This window comes from Sciurus carolinensis, chromosome 15 (genome assembly GCF_902686445.1).
Source record: "Sciurus carolinensis chromosome 15, mSciCar1.2, whole genome shotgun sequence".
In the NCBI taxonomy this organism is placed as follows: domain Eukaryota; kingdom Metazoa; phylum Chordata; class Mammalia; order Rodentia; family Sciuridae; genus Sciurus; species Sciurus carolinensis.
Window position 1 is genome coordinate 23872252 of NC_062227.1, and position 23468 is coordinate 23895719.

The 23468-nt window shown below is 38.0% G+C and overlaps 1 protein-coding gene across 9 annotated transcripts in view; it reads right to left on the reverse strand.

The window, feature by feature from the left end:
* Ptprm (protein tyrosine phosphatase receptor type M) overlaps nucleotides 1-23468 on the reverse strand; it is an 819218-nt gene that overhangs the window by 638117 nt on the left and 157633 nt on the right. For all 9 annotated transcript variants that reach the window (XM_047526252.1, XM_047526251.1, XM_047526249.1 and 6 more), the window contains exon 2: nucleotides 1802-1924. In XM_047526252.1, the coding sequence (XP_047382208.1) occupies nucleotides 1802-1924 (123 nt within the window). The remainder of the gene's footprint in view (nucleotides 1-1801; nucleotides 1925-23468) is intronic.

A 23468-nucleotide genomic window follows, 5' to 3' on the forward strand; every position in this document is an offset into this window, starting at 1 on the left:
TTTAAATTTAGAGTGGACTAGTTAGCATGAGATGGTAGTATGGGACATCAGAAAGAAGAAAAAGGGAGCCAAGAAAAGATGCCTCTAGGTGTTTTTATCAATGGAGGTCTGTTATCTTGTGACAAAAATAGAATCAGCAGGAGCTACAAAAGTTTCTGCAATGTTTGAGCTTCTTTTTAAAGTCAAGTTTTCCAAATAGGACTTCAATCTAAAGAGGCACAATAATAAAATCAACTACCTATGATGAAAAATTACAGATCTGGGGACTAGAAGGGTAGCTCTGTGGTAGAGCCCTTGCCTAGCCTGGATGGGGTGTTGGGTTCCAACCTCAGTACCACAAAGGAAAAAAAAATTACAAATTTTGACCAAGTGAGAAGATAACAAAGCAACTATGAGTATGTTTTGTGGAGAATATACCAGTACTAAATCTGTCATCCTTCTACCTCCCTAACCCTCAGCTGCCCCAGCTTGTCTGAACACAGGCTGGACACTCACAAGAGGGAAAGTCAACACCAAAAGGACTACAGGGCACAAAACCTGTCCTGGAAAGCTCAGTGCCATAGGAGAAGCACAGTTGCAAACCCTTCTAACATCTGACTAGAATGGAAGCAGGAACCAAGAAAGCCAACATAAGTGTATCACAGATGCCACTGCAGTCATATCCAAAAGTACACACACATACAAGGAAACAGAAGACAGAAGGGAAGAATGTGACCTGTAGACAATTAGCTAAGAGTTGGAGAGGTTCTGGAGTCTATCAAAGGCACAATGCTAAAAAGAACTTAGGGCTCCTGTCTTCGAAATTATAAAGAGTAAAAGGAAAGGCAGGCAGAAATGTAGTGGACACATAATTACTAAACCTTAGTAAGAATACCATTAGACTCTACCTCATGTTTCAAATCTACCTTTACAAGATTAACTTACTAAATGTAATTTTGCTGCATGTAGGTGCATTAATGAAAAGCTGAAATTCATTAAAAGTTACACAAATTGTGTTGTATCTGAAATCCAAATCAGAATAACATGTTTTCCTAATTTGAATCCTGAATGTGATATGCTCTTCATTCTATTTGAAGAATAAATCTGCAAATTTGAACTTTTAAAGGGATGTTCAAGGTCACAGTCTGAAAAGGTGATCCAGTAAAATGGTCAGGTGCAATAAGACCAGAGATCATCAGTCACCATCTTCCTACTCTTCTTTTCCAAAACCAAGTCAAATTCTTGCTGGTGTTCAGTGAAATAAATGTTTTTCCCTCAGCAGAAAATTCACTATATACTTCCACGCTAGGAAAATTATGCACATCTATGCATTGCCATTATATTTTCTGAATACTTTCAAGACCACGCAGCAACCTCAGAGATTCCCCAGGTACAAAGTGAGCCACTGAGGCTAAGAAATGTTAAGTCACCTCCAAGGTCTCCTATCTGTGACAGAGACTTTGTTATTTGGATTCTCTAAGTAAAGTTCCATCCACGAGTCACATTTTCCAGAAAAGACACACATGTCCCATATCTGCTGCATGGGAAATGATCAACTGAATGAGGCCCATTAATCTAGCTAAGGTGTACCCAAAGATAAAGGAAATAACTCATAACTAGGCCATAAGGAGGGAGCTATAAAGTTAAAACTCTTATAATCACTCCTTTTAATTATACCACCCTAACTACCTAATTGGCCATTAGCTGCCACACGCAAAGAAAACAGCCTCCATCATTCAACAATGTCCAGTGAATGTTGACTATGATCAATACTCTTGAGCTCCTTTTATTTTAAAAAGGAAACTTAACACCAAAAGCAAACCTGATGGCATCCATGGATCAGAAGTTGGTTTAGTCAAGGTGTTCACTTGCTCCCAATTGAAATCATCATCTTCAGCTTGACTATACCCACACGTGCTGTATGGTTCATCAAAGAGGCAACCACCTAAAATGTGAAAGAATGAAAGGTAACATAAGTGACAACCAAACCTCTGAAATAAGATTTGATGATTATACCTCCTTGATGCCAAAATGGATCTGATTTAGCCTTTATTGCTCAGGATCAGTAGATTTCACCATAATTGTACACTTGCTAAGTATTACTGAGTATTAACCATTCCTTGCCCATACTACATTTTGTTGGTCTCTAAAAGGAATCAACATCCATAGAAAACAACTAAAAGAAATTTTAAATTCACATTTTCCATATGTATAGGAGTTTATAAAATTCATTGTGCATTTAAAACTTTAAGAAAACTGCCCTGGGCATTCATGTTTTCAATTAAAAAATTATCATTTGTCAAAAAAAATAGAGAAATGTTTTCACAACACTGACACAATGGTAGAACACAAGAAACCCTACAAACTGTGGACAAAAAACAAAATATTTTTCTGAGGATTAATCTAAAATCTAACAGAGAAACAGTTTTCACTTTAATACTCAGAGATTTTAGGGGGTTCTCAAAATTAAAAGAGATTATAAATTTATTTTATAGTCCATATAAGTTTTAAAGGCAAAAATAATTTCAAGACTAAACATGTGGTAAACATCTGTTTAATTTTGCTACTAGGAATGAAGCTATTTAAATAAGGAAACAAAAAATAATAGAAAATGCAGTGTATGCATAGCAGTTCATCTGTATCAGCATCAACAAAATTCAGCACATTGATGATGTTAGATTTTACCCCACATCCTCTTAAATGTCTGTTACTTTGAATTATTATAGCATCAGATCTTTTTCCAAATGTTTCACATGGGGAACATGAGTAATTATATCAATCATATTAATGACTATGAACATTCTACTCTACATTATATAATGGATAATCAATATTATTATGTAACCCATTGCTTAATAATAATTAATATGTGAATTCAAAAATATTAATTATAAGTGCTTGCCAATGAGATTTAAGATCTGGATCAAGAAAACATGAATTTAAGAATATTATTACACTATGTTTGTAATATGTCCCTGGTGGCAAGTATAAATAAAATAGAAAACAGATGTTGGTTAGGAATCACCTGATCTAATTTCCCAGCAAATGCTCAAGTCAATTCTATATTCTCCTGGACATGCTGACAGTCTCTGATGAGGTGAAACACTCAGAATTTTGTAACATATACTTATCACACAGAAAATTCCCCTTAAAAAGGTCCCAATTCACTTCCTGAGATGAAAACCCATTTATCTTAGGTCTACCCATGAAGAAATGGTAAAAATCTCAGTTCTTGCACAGGAAATGTGATCATTTATAAAGAGTTTTCATATTCTAGGTCTTTATTTCTCCAAGCAAGACATGCTTTGCTCCCCTTATATTCCTCCTTCTAGAAGGGTTTTGGACTCATCAGTAGTATGGCAGCTGCTCTGAACTCTGATCCAAAAGACCAAAATTCAACTGGCTCCTTCCCTTGACCTCTGTTCCTTTCAACAGCCTGAACCAGGTGCTGGTCCTTTCTGATCTGCTGGGAGCCTTCAAACTCATCTGTTCTTTCCACACCACTGCCATCAAGTTGTTTCTCCTCTTCTATATTGAGGTGATTTTTCTGAATTCAAACACAGAACTAAACCCCACCTCATTTTCAGTGCATCACCATGGCCTGTGGAGAGCTTTCAGAATACTGATCCTGTGGCTCAGGTAATAATCATCCTACTAAATTTACATTACAGGTTGAGCATCCCCAACCAGAAAATCCAGTCTGCCAAACTCTGAAAATTTTTGAGTATCAATATGATACCACAAGTGGAAAATTTCACACCTGACTTCATGTAATGGGCCACATTCAAAATGGAGGTGCACTAAAAATACTGCATAAAATGACCTTTAGGCTATGTATATAAGGTGTATGTGAAACATAAGTGAAATTTGTGTTCAGACTTGGGTCCCATCCCCATAGCATCTCACTCTGTATGTGTGAATACTTCACAGTTTTAAAAAATACAAAATTTAAAACATTTCTGGTCCCAAGCACTTCTGAAAAGGGATACTCAGTCTGTATCTGATAAGCATGCTCTTAATATCTGCCTCCGATGTGCTGTTAAACATTACACGGTGTAGAGTCCAGGAACTTTGAGCTGTTTTAAATGCTCTCCCAGCATTCTAGCCTTTTCTTAGTCATTATTTCCAGGCATAAGGGTGAAATTGATGCACTGACTTCAGTAACATTTCTAACACTTCTAGTCTCAACTAAACCTTCTTCTGAAAACAGAAAACTCATTGTAAAAGGTAGAGCATTAAACTCAAAAGTTTTACCTTGACAAACATCAGTCATCTGTATTTCCCACTTACTGGGTTTTAATAAGTTCAGTTGTAAAGTGGATTCATTGAGTGCCTAAGGCTAACAACGTTCCAATTTGGGGTAAGAAATGTTAAAAGATCACACAAATATTTACGGTAATTCCCCCACCTTAGTTGCAAACCCTAATATTGATGTAGAAAAGAGCTTCAGTTCTGAAGGGATAACCACAACAGCACTGGCATGAATAATCGCCCAAAAGAATGAAATAATCATAAATTTTGACATAAAAGGGGCCTCTGTGGAAACAGCACTCCTATGGAAGTCCTGTTGTGCAATCTTAAACAGAGAGAAATAATGATAAGCAAAGGCTGGTTAAAGGTTTGTTTTACAAGACAGCTGTTGCCACTGAAGATGGACCCAGATTCCAAGGCAATAGCATGTGTGGTTGAGAGCAAATGCGGAAGACCAATACAATGCCTGGGAAGGGATATAATTTTACCATTGCACAAAGTTGTTTTTATCACTGTAAAGGAAATATAAAAGTATGATATGGTTCTTTCTGAACCCATGTCTAATTACTGAGCCCCTTGAAATAGAATCAATCACAGAATTTCCAATGGCCCTAGGATACACTCCCTGCACAACAACCTTTTATTGGTGGGACCATGAAGATAGCAAAGGAGATTTTTAAGCTAAATAAAGGAAATGACAATAGAATTGAAACAATGAATAAAAGAGTAATTAAGTCTTTGTTTTTCAGGGCAACTGATGTAGCAGCAAAGTACATATTTTCTGGAGTCAAATCCCCAGACAACTTTTCATGAACTGGAGGCCTTAAGAATAGGTATCTGAAAGGTTATGGACAGGGTAGGAATTCTGCTCAAAAGCAATACTGATTCTAACCATATCTTCCTTAGAGTGGTATTCCCTAGAGCTGTTACCTGCTAAGTACTAGTGGAAAAAAAAAGAAGAGGCAATGAATCCCCCCAAATTCTATATAGGATCTGGCAGTAATCGTTTTTGCCTGAAAAATTTTTAAAGGATGCATAATATAACATTCACCCAAATAATGAAAATAATCTTTACACAGCCCCACAAAATACCTTGCCTGATTCTTCTGGGGCATCCCAAGATAAAACAGCTGCAAAAGGTGACTAAATCACTGATCATGTTCACTTTTTATTATGGTTGAAACTATAAGTCAGTTAAATGTTAATGAAGTCTCCACAAATTATGGCTTTCAAACTTTCTTTAATCCTGGCAATAATTATATAGCAAGGCTAGTTGTCTATAAAGGTCACCCCTAATTTATGAAAATAAAATATTGTCATTTGCATACTGAAGGGAATTTACCTTTCTTCTTTCTTTGGAATAGCAGAAATGTCAACAACAATTGCATGAAATCTTTAAGGTATAAGGTGTGAATAACTGGCCTGCTTTTACCCTAAAGGGAACTCTATAAGATCTTTCATGTCCTCATTCTATGTCTTACTGAAACTCCAGATGGGGAGAAAAGATAAACTGACAAGTATTAGGGCCCCCCTGAAAGATGTTTTAACAATTTGTTTTTAATTGTGAGCCAGTCATGCCATCTTGACCCAGTCTTCTTGCATACACTCTTCTCTAACCAAATGTGTCACTACACAGATGCATAGAGAGTTTTTAACTGTGTTCCACTGGACTTGCAAAAGGTAGCTCTAGATTCACTACATTGATTTCAGGGCTCCTTCAAAAGTGGCTACTTGTAGCCTCTAAGATTTGGGGGTGAGGGCCACTACTTAAGACTGTTTATTTAGCTCGAAGTTATTAATCAACACTCACTATGTGAGCACATTACTAAGATACTCAGAGAAAAAACACTGATCTACAAAGTTCTGTGGTACTGATAGCTACTGTTGCCTCAATGTGGACCTGGTATCATGAACATGCTATCTAAGGGACAATAGTTATTATTTATTCTTAACAATCAGTGGAACACTCTTGTCTCAAGATGTCTGATTCAAAGAACTCACTGCATAACAAAAGTCATGCAAAAATTTATATGTATCATCTCATTTAATTTTCTTAAAGACCTATCTATGTACCAGTTATCAGCATTATTAAACCTCTCAGGTCTATATACACTTTTCATCACTTGCTCTGTAAAAATGTGTCCATCTAAATCACCTGTCCCAATGGGCAAGAAGCTAAGATTCTCAGAGAGGGAAGGAGAGACCCTGCATGAAGGAGGGGTGGCCTCACTCAACTCCCTGGCACGATCCTCAGCACACCATGCAGGGGCCTTCTCAGGACCTGACTCCTCCAGCAATAGCAACCTCCCCTGCACCTCCTGGGGTTTGCAGCAGGGGGCTCCAGTGGAACACCTCCCATTCACAGCTCTCTCTTTCCCCTGCTTCCCCTCCAGAAGGCACATTCCCTCCAAGCTCTGCCAAGTACAGCCTTATAGTGACCACACTACCATCCACTGGGCTACAACCTGTCCTGGGTTTCCTGTTTGACTCTAGGTTTGCCAAGCTGTCTGGACAGAGGCTGTTCCATATATCTACTATTTCTTTATTCTTTAGAGCATTCATTTGTCTGTACTACCCAATCTCTCCTATTCCAAATCCCCATTAAAGTTCATAATTATTTATTTATCTATCTATCCATCTATCTATTTATTTTTGTTGTGGTGGTGGTGGTACTAGGGATTGAACTCAAGGGCACTTTACATACCCAGTCCTTTTTATTTTTTGAGACAGAGTCTCAAAAAGCTGATGTGGATTGTAGAACTAGCAATCCTCCTGCCTCAGTCTCCCACCTTGCTGGGATTACAGGTATACACCAACAGGTCCAACAAGTTCATTATTCTTCATATTAAATTTTCCCTATTCAAGTTACTGTACTGTTTTTGTCTCCTGCCTTGATCCTGACCGACAATTCCTATTTTTACAAATGGCACTTTTAGGTGGTTAAATATCCAAAAATATTCCCCGAGTTTCAGTTCAGGGCTAGTAGGTTCAACCAAGGTCTGCATCTAAAGTCCATGTTCTTTCCAGTCTATATATTTTCACCTGTATCTATAAAGTAAGTAAACAATGAATTGCATTGTAAATAAGCTCCTGAAAGTGCTGTTTCTAAGAAGCAGTGGAGGACAGTCAAATGTTAATTTCATAAACTTGTAAGATAAACACACATTTTGAACTGTTCTGCCTTTTACAGATTAAACTGACTTATACACATTAGGCAATCATTCCTATTGTTGTAATTATAGTCCACTTAAAGTTACTTTGTAAAAAGACTATAAGACTCCTTGAGGAGTTTTCTGGAATATTTTCTCATTTGTTCTAAATACAGAGTGACCCCATTTAAGGCAGCTTTTATCAAATGCACAAAGTATTAAATGGTTCTCTCCATAGAGAATGCAGATCAAAAAATAGTACTAAAGTACCCGCCTCCCAGAAGAATTAATGTTCTATGTTCTATTTTCCTAAAATACATTCAATCTCTGGTGGTCCTATCCACTTATTTCAGATTTAAAAACTATGTTAGATAAGTGGCTACACAATTCAAAGGATAAACAGAAAATGAGCTATAATAGACATAATTGTTTTAAGAGTTAAAAACCTATACCAACATGCCAGAGCCCCTGCTTTCTTTTTGTAAATCACAGTGACATCCACATTTAATTGCCTGCCAAACAATAAAAGTATATAATGCCTCTTAAACTTTGAGTGTGCTGGTGATGTTCAGTGAATCAGACACTAAGCATTATAGAAATGCTCTCCTACATAATTTAATCTAGCAAGCAGCTTTTACACATTGCACAGGCATTTAAATGGCTAATGCTGTGCTCTATTGTAAAAAGCTTCATGGATATATCTTACATAATGCAAAGGAAGTGAGTTGTCTTGTTCTTAAAGTATCTATGGCTTATTACACCTACCACATACTTCATTTTATAGCAATCTACAGATTCCTAATTTTTAAAAAGGCTGGATTGCAACAAATAGCCATGTATTTTTTGTACCAATCATAAAATCTGGTTAATCTAAATGGGTAATGGTGTTATTTTTATTCTTAAACATTGTACAGATAGAGCCAAATTATTAGAAACTTCAGTTTCTGGTTTTCCATATGCAAATAAATACTGCATAAAACTGCTGTTGGATTAAATTAAAACACTTGCATAAATTCGCTGTACCTGAGTGTACTTAGGTGTTCTTATCCTTTGCATAGCAATACAGAAAACTATAGTGTAAGTTGTCTACCTTCCATCCTAGAAATCAGACCTGGAAAGGAAAACAAAATGATGGAGGATCTGTCAGAACGATCTCCTGGAGAAGACCTAGATCAGTATTTATCATCTGCTCTCGGCAGTGGTTTGTGTCCTGAGCCCCACACTGCAGCAGTGATTCTCACAGTAGGTTCTAGGCCAGCTGCAGCCCTGGACCACATCAGAAATGCACATTCTCAGGCCCCTTCCCAAAATTCCTGAATCAGAAATACTGGGTTTGGGGCAGCACCCTCTGTTTTAGCATGCCTCCAGGGGATTCTAAAGGCACCCTAATACCTGGTAGTCAAAGTTCTATCCTGACCTATTTAACCAGAATCTTCTGGTAGCAGCCACAGGAATCTATGGTTTTAAAAAAATCCCAGAATAATCTAATAGTTGACCTAGTTTAGAAAGAGTGCTCTAGACCAAAAATGTGAAATAAAACATATTATTTGTTTTTTAAAAGCCATGACCATTCTATATTTATAAATTATTTACATGTAGTACTCTGCATATGCTGATTTTAAGTGTGCATGTAATTGACTTTTTAAAGAATTACTAGAAAACATACATATAAGTTGAGATTCAAATATTTTCTTCCATTCATCAATGGATTATACTGTATTCCTCAAAAGGGGCATGAAGAAGGCTGGGGATATAGACCAGTTGGTAGAGTGCTTGCCTAGCATGCACAAGGCCCTGGGTTCAATCCCCAGCACCACAAAAAAAAAAAAAAAAAAAAAAAAAAAAAAGGGAGGGGGATAAAGAAAAGACTTTTGGAGGTTGGTCCTTGAAATAACTTAATAATTTAGTCATAAATATCTCTCAGGTAAATAAGGAAAAGAAAATAGCACAGTTGGATCAAAGTGTTGCTCTAATTTTCTGCTAAGAAAGCCCTGATCTGTCATTTTTCTAAGTAGAACTACTCAATAAGAAGAGATGTCCTACATGGAAAATGATCCCAGCTACTGGTCAGAAGTATCCAGGAAATTAATTAAAAGCAGAATTTCATTTAATGCACTCCTGCCACTTTAATAAGATTTACAAATCCACTTCTTGATGGTTTTATTAGCATAAAATCATTATTTGGAGCAGCTGATTAAAATAAAGTCCTCAATTCACCAATGGGAAGTGTATCTAAGCCATATTCCTCAGTATGAAACAGCCAGCCAATTGTGTATGTTCCCTGGGCACTGATTAACCTAAACTCAACTTAATGAACAGCCTCAGTGAACATTTCTTTTCACTCATTTATAGTCACTGAGTAGAACTGATGTATAAGGAAAAAGTAAATATAAATTCATATATCCTCTTGGTAACATTCATTACAATTTGCTATCTTAGGAGAACTGCTCACCTAACATCAGCTAACTTGAACAGCTGACCTGTACTGAAGAGGATCAGGGACTGGAGGTACATTAAGTCCTGGATCTGCTAGTTACATGTGTCTTGCTCCCTGAACAAGAAGGAGATGAGCAGTCCTCACAGTAAAGTGCACTTAACCTAGCTGATTTCAGTGAGGACAAGGGAGGAGTGTGAAGTAGAGAAAAGTCAATGCACTTAGTCCAGGAATCTAATAATCATATGTCCCAGAAGAACTGGAACTGCAAAATGAGAAAGAGGAACAGGTGCCACCTCCATTTCACCCATTTGGACTCTGTTCCTTCATACAATAGCCCTTGGGGTTATTGTAATTCTCATGCCTAAAGATCTGAATGTTTTACTAAAACATAATTAGATGATCTAAATCACCTAATTTTGTGCTCAAACAAGAAAACAGATATTCCAATGCCAAGGGGACCCTGGAGTAGCTCTGTTGAAATTACTGAGAAACAGTATGCTAATCTTCAATGCCAAATTTCCCTAAAGGGTTTTCGGGGTTAATTTTGACCATGGACAAATCTGAGGATTTATGCTCTACAGAATATATGATTCATTCATAACATCTATCACCTATTGCCTGTGAAATAGTGAAGGTTGAACTTTGTGGTGCCTGCAAAAGTGTGGTCATTGATACAAGATGATGAGCACCAAAAAAATCACAGCTATGTTTGGTTCATATCATATGAAACTGGAAGAAAAAGTAATAGACCTTCCTTTATCCACAAAGTATTGGTTGGGTCACCTAACTCTCTGCCCAACATCTTATGCCCTTTAGATGTTACTCCAATTAGTTTCCCACCCTTCCTCCACCAAACATTGAGTTTTAGCTCAGGTCCCCACTTGATTTGAACCATTCCCTCATGTCTGCCCCCTCCGGCAATTCCACACATTCCTTGCAAGCTGAATTTTATAAATACATAGCTTTAAATAGTCTCCACCTACTTAAATCTATTCATCAGCTCTTCACTGCCCATGGGATAACACTCAAATTTTATCATGTGACATATGTTGTTTTTCTGATTTGACCCCATCTACCTTTTTATCTTCTTTTTTTATTATTGTTTCCCTTTAATTTTACACTCTAGTAATTGCTGGCTATCCATACATTCACCTCCAATGACTGTGCTGCCTGCCATATGCCACCATCTGCTCACGTACATACTCCCACACCTACTCAGGGTTCTCCCCACCCTGAGCTGAGAGTTCAGCTTGAAAACTCTTATGCACTAATCAAATCGCAGCTCAGAGGCTATCTCACATAGGAACCTGATATCTTTAAAAATTTTTTTTTTAGTTATCAATGGACCTTTTTATTTGTTTATATGTGGTGCTAAGAATTAAACCCAGTGCCTCACATATGCTAGGCAAGCACTCTACCACTGAGCTACAACCCCAGTCCTCAGAAAACTGATATCTTTTTTACAGATAAAATCAATCACTCCTTCCTCTGGACCACCACTGCAAAATACATAGGTCTTTTTGATGTTCTTAAAGTACTACTGTGGGGCCACATAACTGGAATGTTCGTCTTCTCTACTGCACTGTAAGCTCCATAGACCAGCACAAGATTCTCTGTTCATCTCCATATCCCTATTCCCAATCCTAGAAAAATACTTGCAAATCATTAAATACCTACTGGACTTAATATAATTGTATGAAGATTTTTGTAATACAGGTAAGAACAAAAAACTGCTTACTGGTCTCTTTGTTAGAAAGGAACACTAAAGAAAAGCATCTAATTTAACAAATTAGAACACTGAAGAAAAGCATCTAATTTAACAAATTATTCTGTTTAACAAATACTCAGGATGCACCAATGGAAGAAGAAATCTTGACTCTAGAGTTCAGGCTCTTCTTTGATCTGACCATGGCATCCCCCTCCCTCTCTCAGACCTAGGGCTCCTAAGGATTTGGTGCCAGGCATTAGGTCAGGCACTGGGGAGAAAAGAGGAGGGGACTAGAGGGAAGACACAAAGGATGAAAAAGAAGTCCTTGTCCTCAAGATAACTCAGGGAACACAGGGAGTTAAAAGGTGGGGGCAGTTAAAACTACTATAAGAGCCAAGAGAAAGAACAAAAACTCATACTGAAGGTCTCCTTTTCCTAAATAGTCCATATAAAAAGAAAACCAGAGAGTCAGCAACTAGATGTTAAGAATCTACTAGATACCCATGGCCTGCTATTCTAAGAATCTGCATAATGAGGCTGCTATTTGGCAGACCTCAGCATAAGTCAACAAAAAGCACAGAGATTTTGTGTGTATCATACTGGAGCTCTGGTTTAATGCCTCAGTCAGTTGTGTTTGGTTTTAGGTTTTAAACATAAAAAGAATGTTAATGATTACATATTATGCATCTTTCAAGTTTATGACACATAAAAGTAGTTAATGCTTACTCAATATCAAATGTCGACACTCACCATAAAGAAAGGACGCTTTGAATAAAAGTAATTTGTTACATAATTTTTAAAATTAGAAAGCTGGATTCCATGCAAAATTCTCCAAGCCTAGAGCAATACTCACAAGGCACAAAAATTGTCATGAGTCAGCTTTCCTAGCAGTCTTTTCACAAGACCAATTAGTTGCTAAAATATAGGGAACTAAGGACATTAACCCTTCTCAAGGTCAACATGACTAGAGTGTATTTCTTATTCTAATTGAGTGTTTATTCCATATTCAGTTTACTTTAGCAGGTATTTTACCACTGACTAAAGACAGCAAGCCATCTGAGAAAATGGCCCTGAACCAGGAAGGAGGAATCTGGGTCCCAGGCCTGCCCCTACCTGCATGTGGCTTTGGGCAAGGCAACCAGGCACCAGAGAGGAAATGTGACGGAAAGAATGCAACTTTGCCACCAAAAAGGATCAAGGTGAGTTCCAACCCTGTTGAATTAAAAGCTTTCTTCATCTTTTTATCTATATAGCTCAGTTGGTAGAGTGTTTGTCTCGCATGCACAAGGCCCTGGGTTTGATCCCCAGCACCAAAAAAAAAAAAAAAAAAAAAAAAAAGAATAAGGATTAGACAATTTGCATATATGCATGTGTTTATGTATACATATATTTTATACTGTGTCTATCTACCTACTTACCAATCAACTTACCTACCTAGTTAGTGAACTGGCTAATGTTGGTTTTCTTTCCTTTTCAGTCCACAGTGTCCTATCTATGAAATAGCAAAGATGTATTATATCATTGTTTTTCCAGACTGTGATCATCAGAACTCTCTGATCCCCTTCAGATTATCTGTCCACTGAAAGCCCTTCTAAAACCCTACTTCCAAATATACATTCAACTTTCATTTACTTTTTTTCTTCTTTTTAAAAATATTTTTTAGGTGTTAATAGACCTTTATTTCATTAATTTATTTATATGTGGTGCTAAGAATCAAACCCAGTGCCTTACACATGCTAGGTAAGCACTCTTACCATTGAGCCACAACCCCCGTCCATACTATTTTTTCTTTAGGACAGAGTCTCGCTATGCTGCCCAGGCTGGCCTCAACTCCTGGGCTTAAGCAATCCTTCTGTCTCAGATTCCTGAGTAACTGGGACTATCACATCCATCAATGAGCCTGGCACATTTACTTTACATGTTTGAAGATTCCATTGGCAACAAAATAACTGGGCTACAAAAAAGTTAGTATTTGACAATATTTGAAAACTTCCTGTCTAGATTATCTCAAAATTCTATCCTAAGATCACACACTTATCTCTGTCTCTCTTATAGATAATGATTCTTTATCAGTAACATAATGGAGGCTAAAATGTATTGTTGTGTATCAGGTATACTTCTCGGGTGATGATTATGATATAAAAACAAAGTGAATAAAATTAAATAATACAAACAAAAAAGATGGCTGAGGCCCAGTCGGGATGATTGTTCCAATCTCAGTGTCTAAAATGATTAAATCACATATGCTGAAAGGATCATCTATTACAGGTGGGTGTGGTGGTGCATGTGTATGATCCCTCAGGAATCTGAGGCAGGAAGATCACAGCTTTGAGGCCAGCCTCAGTAACTTAGTGAGACCCTGAGTAACTTATTGAGATCCTTTCTTAAAATAAAAAATAAAAAAGGTCTGGGATGCAGCTTAGTAGTAGAGCACCTCTGGGTTCAATTCCCAGTACAACAACAACAACAACAACAACAACAACAAAAACCCACCTAATATGCTTTCATTTGGATTCTTCCTAGCCTACTACTAACATCTAAAGTTATTCGAGGGGGTTGAGAGCATGATTCAGCAATACAGCACTTGACTAGCCAAAAAAAAAAAGAGAAAAAAAAAAACAATTCAGTGTACAGCATAGAGCCTACATACCTAAAACTCAAACAATGCATATAAATGGATTCATACTATCAGTCCTCTAGCCACACCCACTCCAAAAAGTTACAGTTTACAGGTCCACACAAACGACTCAAAAGTATAAATAAATAGAAATCAGGTATTTTGTATTTCGACAAAAATTACTTAAAGATATTTGCCACAAGAAAGATGGGTGGGGAATAGGTTCAAAAAAAAGAGGGAGGAGTAGGGAGGGGATGAGGGAAGAGAAGGAGGAGGAAGAAAAAAAAATCAAATTCAGTGACTTCATAACAAGTTTGTTGGAACAGGTCACTTGGGATGAGTCCTATCTGCTTCCAGAAACTATTGATTGAGATACGGTTAACATACAGCCTGGCATGTGGGGAGTTATGATTCTCATGAAAATTCCTTATTTTTTCATATGGATAACCTTAAGAAGCTGTAGTTGCTGGGAAAAGTGACTCCCAGGGACACCATACCATTGGTTTTAACAATCTGAGTATAGCTTTGGTTACTGCTGCTGCACAGCTAGGGAGGGAACCCAGAGCCTCCTGCATGCTCGATAAGCACTCTACCATTGAGCTACATCCTCATCCAGGCTGATTGTAATTTTATAGTTGATTACACAGGGCCACATATGTCTATCTTTGTTATGGAATGCTCTTATATGCCTGTGTTTGGCCTTGGATTCTCATCTTTTAACAGTATCTAACCTAGTGCAGGTACCCTGTATATAGAGAACAAAACTTTGTACATCAACATAATATTGATCAGTCTTGAAGAATAGTAACCTTTTATGGACCCATAAATTTGTCTACAAGAAGCTCCACAGACCAGCTCAATTTCTGAAATGTTCGAACCAGTAATGAAGTGTGGTACCATGGAAGTCACAATCCCCAGCTGATATAACCAGCAGAAGGCTCCTCTACAGCCAAGGCTGGGAAACATATCTCCCACCAGAGTCCCTCTGCCAGAAGTGCTGCATCCCCTTTGTAGGACTGAATCTCCCACTATCAAGAGTACACTCATACTGTACCCTGGGTTTAGGGGAAATGAGGGAGCATGTACCACTTTTCAACAGTACCCTGAACTGATGTAAACATTCATGGGTTAGGAGTAAAAACCAAGTTGCATCTATCGCAGCCTCTTCCCACATGCTCTATAAATTTTAGAGATGTTTATCACAGACTTGCAGAGATGACTTTAACCACAGGAGAGCAAAATGTGGCTCCATTACTAATAATTCTCAATAAGACCTTCATTCAACTTCACTTCTAGATATTGCTAACTTTAGAATTAAAAAATAAAATCCAAAGGAAACTCAGAAGTTTTAATTAGGTCCAAAAAAAAAAAAATGTGGACTTGAGTTATTTCTTGCTGGGGGTGGGGGGGGACCTATTATAGATAAACTGTTAAACCACTAAATTCACTGAACAGTATAAACTCCAATCAATGAAATATTAACCCAAACGTAATCCTGACTTACAAATTGGGTGGTAAGCCCTTGCTTCCCTCATGTGTCTATAGGAGAGTCCCTGAAAAATACCTTTTCCTATTCTCACCAAATATTTCCTCAAAGATTACTGACCTCCAATAGTCCTGCCATGGTCTTGTTCTCATTCTGTGTTGCATGCTTTTCGCTGAGCTCAGTGATTCTGAAACTTTGGGGAGCTGATGGACCTCATTAGAAATTGAAAAGAGCTGGCCATGATCTATCTCCCCAGGACAAATGTGTATCTGTGCAAACCTTACAATTCCTTGGGTTACAATGTTCTCAGGGACAATGTGGCATTACTCAAAGGGAAGTTCACTGGTCACCTGCATTGCTGGGACCATTTATTACTACACAGCTACTGAGCCCCCATCTAGATTTATGGAACCAAAATTACTGGGAGTGGGGCTGAGGTATTGAATTTTAGAATACTTCCCAGTGATCCTGCAGCCAGCTGAAGGGAGGATGTTCCTCTACTATGGCTGTTTTCATATACTCTCAAGCCACCATCTGGTTTCCAGATCAGTGCCCCAGAACTCTCTTCACTCTCTGAGGAGCCCAGATCTGCCATCTCCACGTGACTGGTGGGCATCTCCAGTGGTATACAGTACAGACCACCCACTCTCCACATTCCCACACCCTTCACACACAGCCCTGCTCTGTGCACATCAGGATCTTGGACTCTCCTGTGCATTGACCTGGAGGCACTTCCCAGAAAACTGAGACCACTGCCATAAAAGATACTAGCCCCCTTGCTATTTCCAGATCATTAGCTCTTCACTGAATCCCCATAATTCTCATATAAAGGAGACTGTCCCTCTCAACATTCTGTACAGTGTTTGTCCTCCCAACAAGGCTCACAACAGAAGTAGCACCTGCTACTAAGTGCACAGGACAGTATCTGTCTGTACTGAGGCTGAAGAATATCCCACTTATACATCTACATAGGAACGCACTCATGTCATCCTGAATGTCAAAGCTAAAAGGGACCTTAGATAGAACACAAAGTCTTATGCAAATATGGAAAATGAGGCCTGACATTTACCTGACTTATCAAAGCAAGGGACTCAACATTCAGCTCTCCTGAAGCATACCAGTGCATTGTTAGTGTGGGAAGAGACACCGAAGCACAGGATCCTAACCTTCGACTTTAGTTAGGAATACAGGACACATCCCAACCAAATACAGTTCCACACTGTGATAACAATATGCTGAGGCTATTTCAAATGAGTAGAGACTAGGGAGAATGCACAGGGGAGAAGGCATGTAAGGTGTGCCTAGGGAAATGGGTCAACTTTTGAGGCACAGATAAAAAAATTCCAGAAAGAACAGAGTGTTGTGAGGAGGCCACTATGTATGTGTGAAATAAAAGTTTATCTCAGCACAAATAATATCAAAGAATGGCTGTAGCTGAAGCTACCGGTAGCTAGGAGTGCCTTGCTCCAGGCAAGGGTCCACTCTGGCAGGAATGGGATTTTCACACTGCTACATTCATGATTCAACATGGCCATCACAATAGCCTGGTGACAAAGGAGGGCAGAAATATTATTCTTTCTTACAGACAAGAGCAGGACTTGGAATGAAGTGACTGGTCTGTAGTCCCAGAGATAGACAAGGCAGAAGCGGAACAATGGCCCTTGGTATACTAATCCCCAAAGAGGCAGGTTTTCCTCTTGGTATAATTTGTATAAAACCTCACCAGGATGACTATTCCACAAATACTCCTTGTGTATCTACTATATATATATAAGACAAGTGCAATTTTATTAAAATTGACACATTAAGCGTTATCTTTGAATTTTACAGCCAAACAGCACTGACATCTCAACACCACTGAAGATCCTTTATAAACTTATTAAGTGAAGATTAGATAAGAGAAAGGAGATAATGAAAGAGAGGCATGGAGAAGTGAGATTAATTTCCTCAAATAGATGCCAGAGAAAACTCTTAGGATCAAGTATCAATAATCCCGCTGAACAAATCAATCCTAGACAAACTGAGCATGCTAAGCAAGAGCACTTGGAGAGGCCATGAATTACACTAGGCAAGTTTACAGACACCTTGAACTGACTACTTATTTGCTTTTTCAATTCGAATCAGAAGCATAACTAGAGAAACCTAACTTAACACTGAAAGCAATCACCATGAACCACCAAGGAAGCTCACAGGAGGCTGGGTAGCAATTCTGGGTAGAGTGCTTGCCTAGCATGAGCAAGGCCCAAGGTTTCACCTCAAGCAGCACCAAAAAAAAAAAAAAAGTAAAGAAGAAAAGCACAGACACATGGCAAGGGTGTTCAGAGATCAAAATCTCTCTTCAAAATTGAAAAGAAATGCTAATGTACCCCCGCTCAGAACTGCAGTGCTAGAAAGGAAATTAATATCAAAGTTGAAACAGCAGCTTCTGTCCCACACAGTACAATGGAGACAATAGTGTTTGGCCCAACAGTAAATGGAAATACAGGAATCTGATAGAACAGAGGAAATGAAGACAAATCTTACAAAGAGTTCAAAGTGGAACAAAGTTGTGCAAATATCCCTGGGCAAGGGAAAGACTAGAGGGAGAGCAAGTCTTGTATTGAAAAGGGAATGGCCACAGGAGCTCCTCATCTTACAATCCATATTCTTCGAACCCCTTCCCTGGCCTGGGCAGCAAGGAAACTGTGCAAATTGAGGAACCTGCACAAATCAAAAGTCTGAAGGAGAGCACAAATATGACTCATTGGAACCTACCACTCTGTGAAGACAAAGACTTGGTCATACTTCAGGTCAATGACATTTATGAAATGCTACATGGAGATGAGGTAAATTGTGTTTCCTATTAGTTTAAAAGTCAAATAACACAGATAGCAAAATTTAAATTCTTGTACTGGTCCTCAAATCCTGCTTTTATTTTGAACCCACATTCAATGAGCTACGCAGACTGTACCTATTCCCGATATGGGCCATGCATGTCCTTGTCCTCTGCTGGACCAGGAAGGTCTTCCCTGTCCACATCCCAAGAGACTGGGCCACCATTTCCTTATTCCTCTTCTTTTATATCTAAAGCCAGGCTGACCCAACGAATCAAAATATCCAGCTCTTCAAAGGGCCTTCAAAATGAGAAGCCTCAAACATTTATCACTTCATTATGGCAAAAACATTCAAAGTTCTTTCTTCTACTTTTTTGAGATACAGAGTACACACCTGCTATTGACAGTCACACTGTTGTGTAATAGCACACCAGAACTTTTTGGTTCTATTTAACTATAACCTGTACCCCTCCCATCTGCCTTCTCCAACCTCTGCTAAGGATGCTTTCAACTTCTATGAGATCAACTCACAGATTCTGCATATGACAGACCTCCAGTGATGGTGGTATTTATCCATGACTGGCTTATTTCACTTCACATAATCATCTTTAGTTCCGTCCATGTTGCTGCAAATGACAGAACTTCACTCATTCTCGTGACTGCAGAGTATTCAATGGTATATATGTGCCACATCTTCTGTATCTATTTATGAGTTCATGGACATATGTTGCTTCCATTTCTTGGTTGTTGTGAACAGTGCTGAAATGAACATGGGACTCCAGGTGTCTCTTTTACATACTGATTCCATTTCCACTGGATATATACCTACTGGTGGGACTGCTGGATCATAGGGTAGTTCTATTTTTAATTTTTAAAGAACCTTTATACTATTTTCCATATGGCTATACTAATTTACAGTCCCACCAAGAGTGCACAAGGGTTCCCTTTTCTCTACCTCCTGCCAGCACCACTTGTTACCTTCTGTCTTTTGGATAATGGTCATTCTTACTAGAGCCAGATGCTATCTCAATATGGATTTGATTTGCATTTCCCTGATGATCAATAATGAACATTTTTTATCATTTACCTGTTAGCCATTTCTAAGTTTCTTTTGAGAAATGACTATTTAGATTTACAACTTAATTTTTATTGCTCTGTGTGTGTGTGTGTGTGTGTGTGTGTACTCACATGTACATGCTGGGAAGCAAACCCAGGGTGTTCAGCATAAAAGGTTAGCATTCTGCCACTGAGCCACATTCCCAGCTATATCCCATTTCCCATTTTTGAATTGGGCTATTAAGGAATTTTCTCACCATTGAGTTTTTGAAGTTCCTAACCACTGAACTACAATCCCCAGCCTTTTAATTTTTTTTTTTTTTTATTTTGAGACAGGATCTCACTAAGTAAATGAAGAAGCTTTGAACTTGTAATCCTCCTGCCTCAGCCTCCCTAGTCACTGGGATTACAGGTGTGCGCCACCACACCTGGCTATATTCTGGATATATTTTCTCTCATTCTGTAGGTTCTCTCTCTCTCTCTCTCTCTTTCTCTCTCTGTTTTTTGTTTGTTTGTTTGTTTGTTTGTTTGTTTTGTTTGGTTTTGCTGTGCAGAAGCTTTTTAGTTTTAGGTAATCCTAAGAAAGGATTCTAAATGTTTTCACTATAAAGAAATACTAAATGTTACAGAATGTAGATAAGTTTAACCTGATTACACAATCTATACGTGTATCAAAATATCACAGGGTACCACATTTACATGTACAATTTTTGTGTTTTATTTACCCATCAAAATAAATTTAATGTAACTTCTTCATTCAAAAATGAAAAGCCACATTTATTTTCTTATTAAGTCCTCTGATTTTCAACCCTAATCTCTCATACTTCCCCCTACATTGGATCTTTCTAGCTAGTCTTTTTGTATGGAAATTTCTGCTTTGTCTCTGTGTTCACTAACAATTCTACCTCTTCCTGTAGGGCTGTGTCTACCCACAACTACTAGTTATTTGACTTACCTGGTTTTCGCTCCCCTCCCCACCCCAACCTCTGGTTCTGGGGATTGAACCTAGGGCCTCATGCATGCTAGACAAGTGCTCTACCACTGAGCTACATCCCCAGACTTTTCTGATTATTATTTTCACACTGTTGGTTTCTAATATCACAAAATATGCCCTGGTAAATTTAAACAGAAGAGCACTTCATCAGACAGGAAATTAGTAAGTGGCAGCCTGCAGAAGCATGCTCTAGCAGAGATTCAAAAAAAGGAACACAGACAGGACTAGGTCACAGGAACAGTCTCTCCAGAATCACTGAACTCTCTTGATTACTTATGCAGCCTGAGTCCTCCACTGATCACCCCATATTACCTGCATTAAGCTTATCACTGGCTGCAACAAGTCACAGTTCTACATCCAGCTGCCAAGAACCAGCTTTGTCTCCCTTTGGCTTCCACAAAGGGAAGTGCATTCTGCCCCTGCATGTCCTGGGATCCCCAAAACCAATCCTGTCCATATTTTTTGTTTATTGTTGGAGAGAACAGACTGGAAAAACAAAGCTACAAATCGAAGAGGCCATCACAGATAGTGCGACTGCCAACTGAATCAAAGGACTCTACATACTTTGTAAGTGGCACAATCACCTGGCAATTATTCTAGGCAACATGGAAAGAAAGATTGACATCCCCATCTTCAGAGACAATGCAGACAGTATGGAAGGTCACATCTTGGGAACCAGAAGGCTGGTCTGTGTCCACATTTGTTTTACATTCAAGTACCTAGAAAAAGAAAACTTATATTCTATGAAATATACTGTAATATGAACTCATCCTGTGGATTTAAACCTTGTGTATGTTATGGAAAGAGAATAAGAAATGTTGGGTACTGCACATTTTAAACTATGTGGTACAAGATCCAGCACAGAGATATGTAGATTAAGATTCTTAATAATCATTCATTGAGGACAAAAAACTATGAGGTATATGAAGAAAAGGGTAAATAAGAAATAGAAAAACAAACAGAACTGTACAAGAGAGGCTAAGACTTAAAATATCAACTAATCTATATTTTATCAGAAGTTCTAAAGCACTTTCACATACCAAAAATATAAGCTTGCCATTGTGGAAAACAAAAAGAGTAAAGGAATGGTGCATTAGGAAAGATGCACAAGGGCAGACCTACAGCGTACAGGTCAGTGGTGCCAAAATGAAATAGGAGAAGATGGGCTTAAAGAGGAGGGGGGAAAGGTAAGTAAAGCCAAAAATTCAGCAGTGCAATGGGTTCCAAAATGAAATAATATATTTGCAGCCAAGAAGAAAATAGAATTATAAATGAAGCCAACAGAGAATGGTAATTATTCCACCACAAACTTTAGCTACTACAGCCAAAGCAAAATGATATGTACTGACATTTTAAAAGGGGGTGGGGTATTTTAAAGAGAAGCAAATTTAACCATTTAAAACTTGTTGAGGGAAGTATTGCAGGAAGTCCGAAGATACATATGGACTCATCCTATGGATTTAAACCTTGTGTATGTTATGGATAGAGAATAAGAACAGATTTTTAAACTTACTGACCACTTCCTATTTAGCAGGTACCAAACCTGCTCAGCAACCCTTTCATATGGGAAGTACTGCACTCATTTAATTGACAAGCACACTAAAACTTGGAAAAGTAACAAAAGTTTCTCAGGATTACATAAATTAATAACAGAAACTAGTAATCAAATCAGGATGTGTCTGTTTTCAAAGCTTATGGTACTTCTTCAAAATGTATAAAAGAAAACCATATAAAGGAAAAATGTCTACTTCTACACCTTCAAAAGAATATAGACACATGTAAAAGAGAACTCTTATCCACCTCAACGTTTTTTATCACAAGTATCAGATCACTGGCTATCACTCAATGGGTACTTTACAAAATTACTAAATTTTTCCAAACATTTTCAATTATATGTATATGGCTAAACAAACATAAATATTCCCTTCCAAACTAGCTCTGGAATTCTACTAAGCCAAAGACCTATGAGACTGCTCCACAATATCTTATTCATCACCATATTTCTGGAATTTGCCCCTCCCAACAAAACACTGAACTCCTACATTACTTTTTCCTTCAAAGAGGAGTTATAAAATTAAGAATTAACCAAAAAAATAGATTTTAAACTGAGAGTACCCATCAAAGTTATTGATAAGCGTGGAAAACATATTCTTTACCAAGTGATTATAACTAAGAAGCCAAAGGACATCTAAGCTGAGTAGGTAGTCCCCTGAGTATTATTTCCATGATGCACAAGTTCATATCAAACATTCATAAAACCTGAATCCAGGCACAACTGTGTTTCCTACTTGTAGAAATCACAGAAATTTTCTTCTTGCAAAAATAAAAAGAATACACTCAAGACCTATCGTAGGTATGTTTCTAGAATGTCAGAAGGGACAAATAAAAGAGATGTTTGGAAACAAAAAATTTATAAGATCCTCAAATTAAAAAAACAAATTCGTAAAACAATTTGTTTTATTGAGTGAGACAGGACAACTGGGTAATCTTTTTGAAGTTTTCAATAAGAGTTGAAACCAAAAAATATTAAATTGATTATACATGTGTGTGAAAATTGGAGGGGGAACAGGAAGGAGAAGAAAAAATTCTATGTGCTACTCAATTTGGAAAATACCAAACAGAAAAGTCATTTAGTCAACAAATACAATAAATAACATATGCGTGCCAGGCTATGTGCTGACCACAGGACACATCTACTCCCAAGGAGGTCAAGGATTAACTGCAAGAATCTATCACCTGGTGAACAAGACTGGTCTACGCTCGAAGGGTCAGAAAACTAATAAGCACACACATGGCTCTGTGTTTGAGAGGTTTACAATCTCTGGGCGGGGGGGTGGGGAGGGAGTAAATACAGCTGAGAGATTGTGCTCTGGCCGAAGGATAATGCAAGATACTAAATTCAAGAAGGGAAAGAACACTGTTACCTTCTCTGAGGGAGCCATATTGGCCCTTTTCTTCCTTAATCTATGTCATAGTTG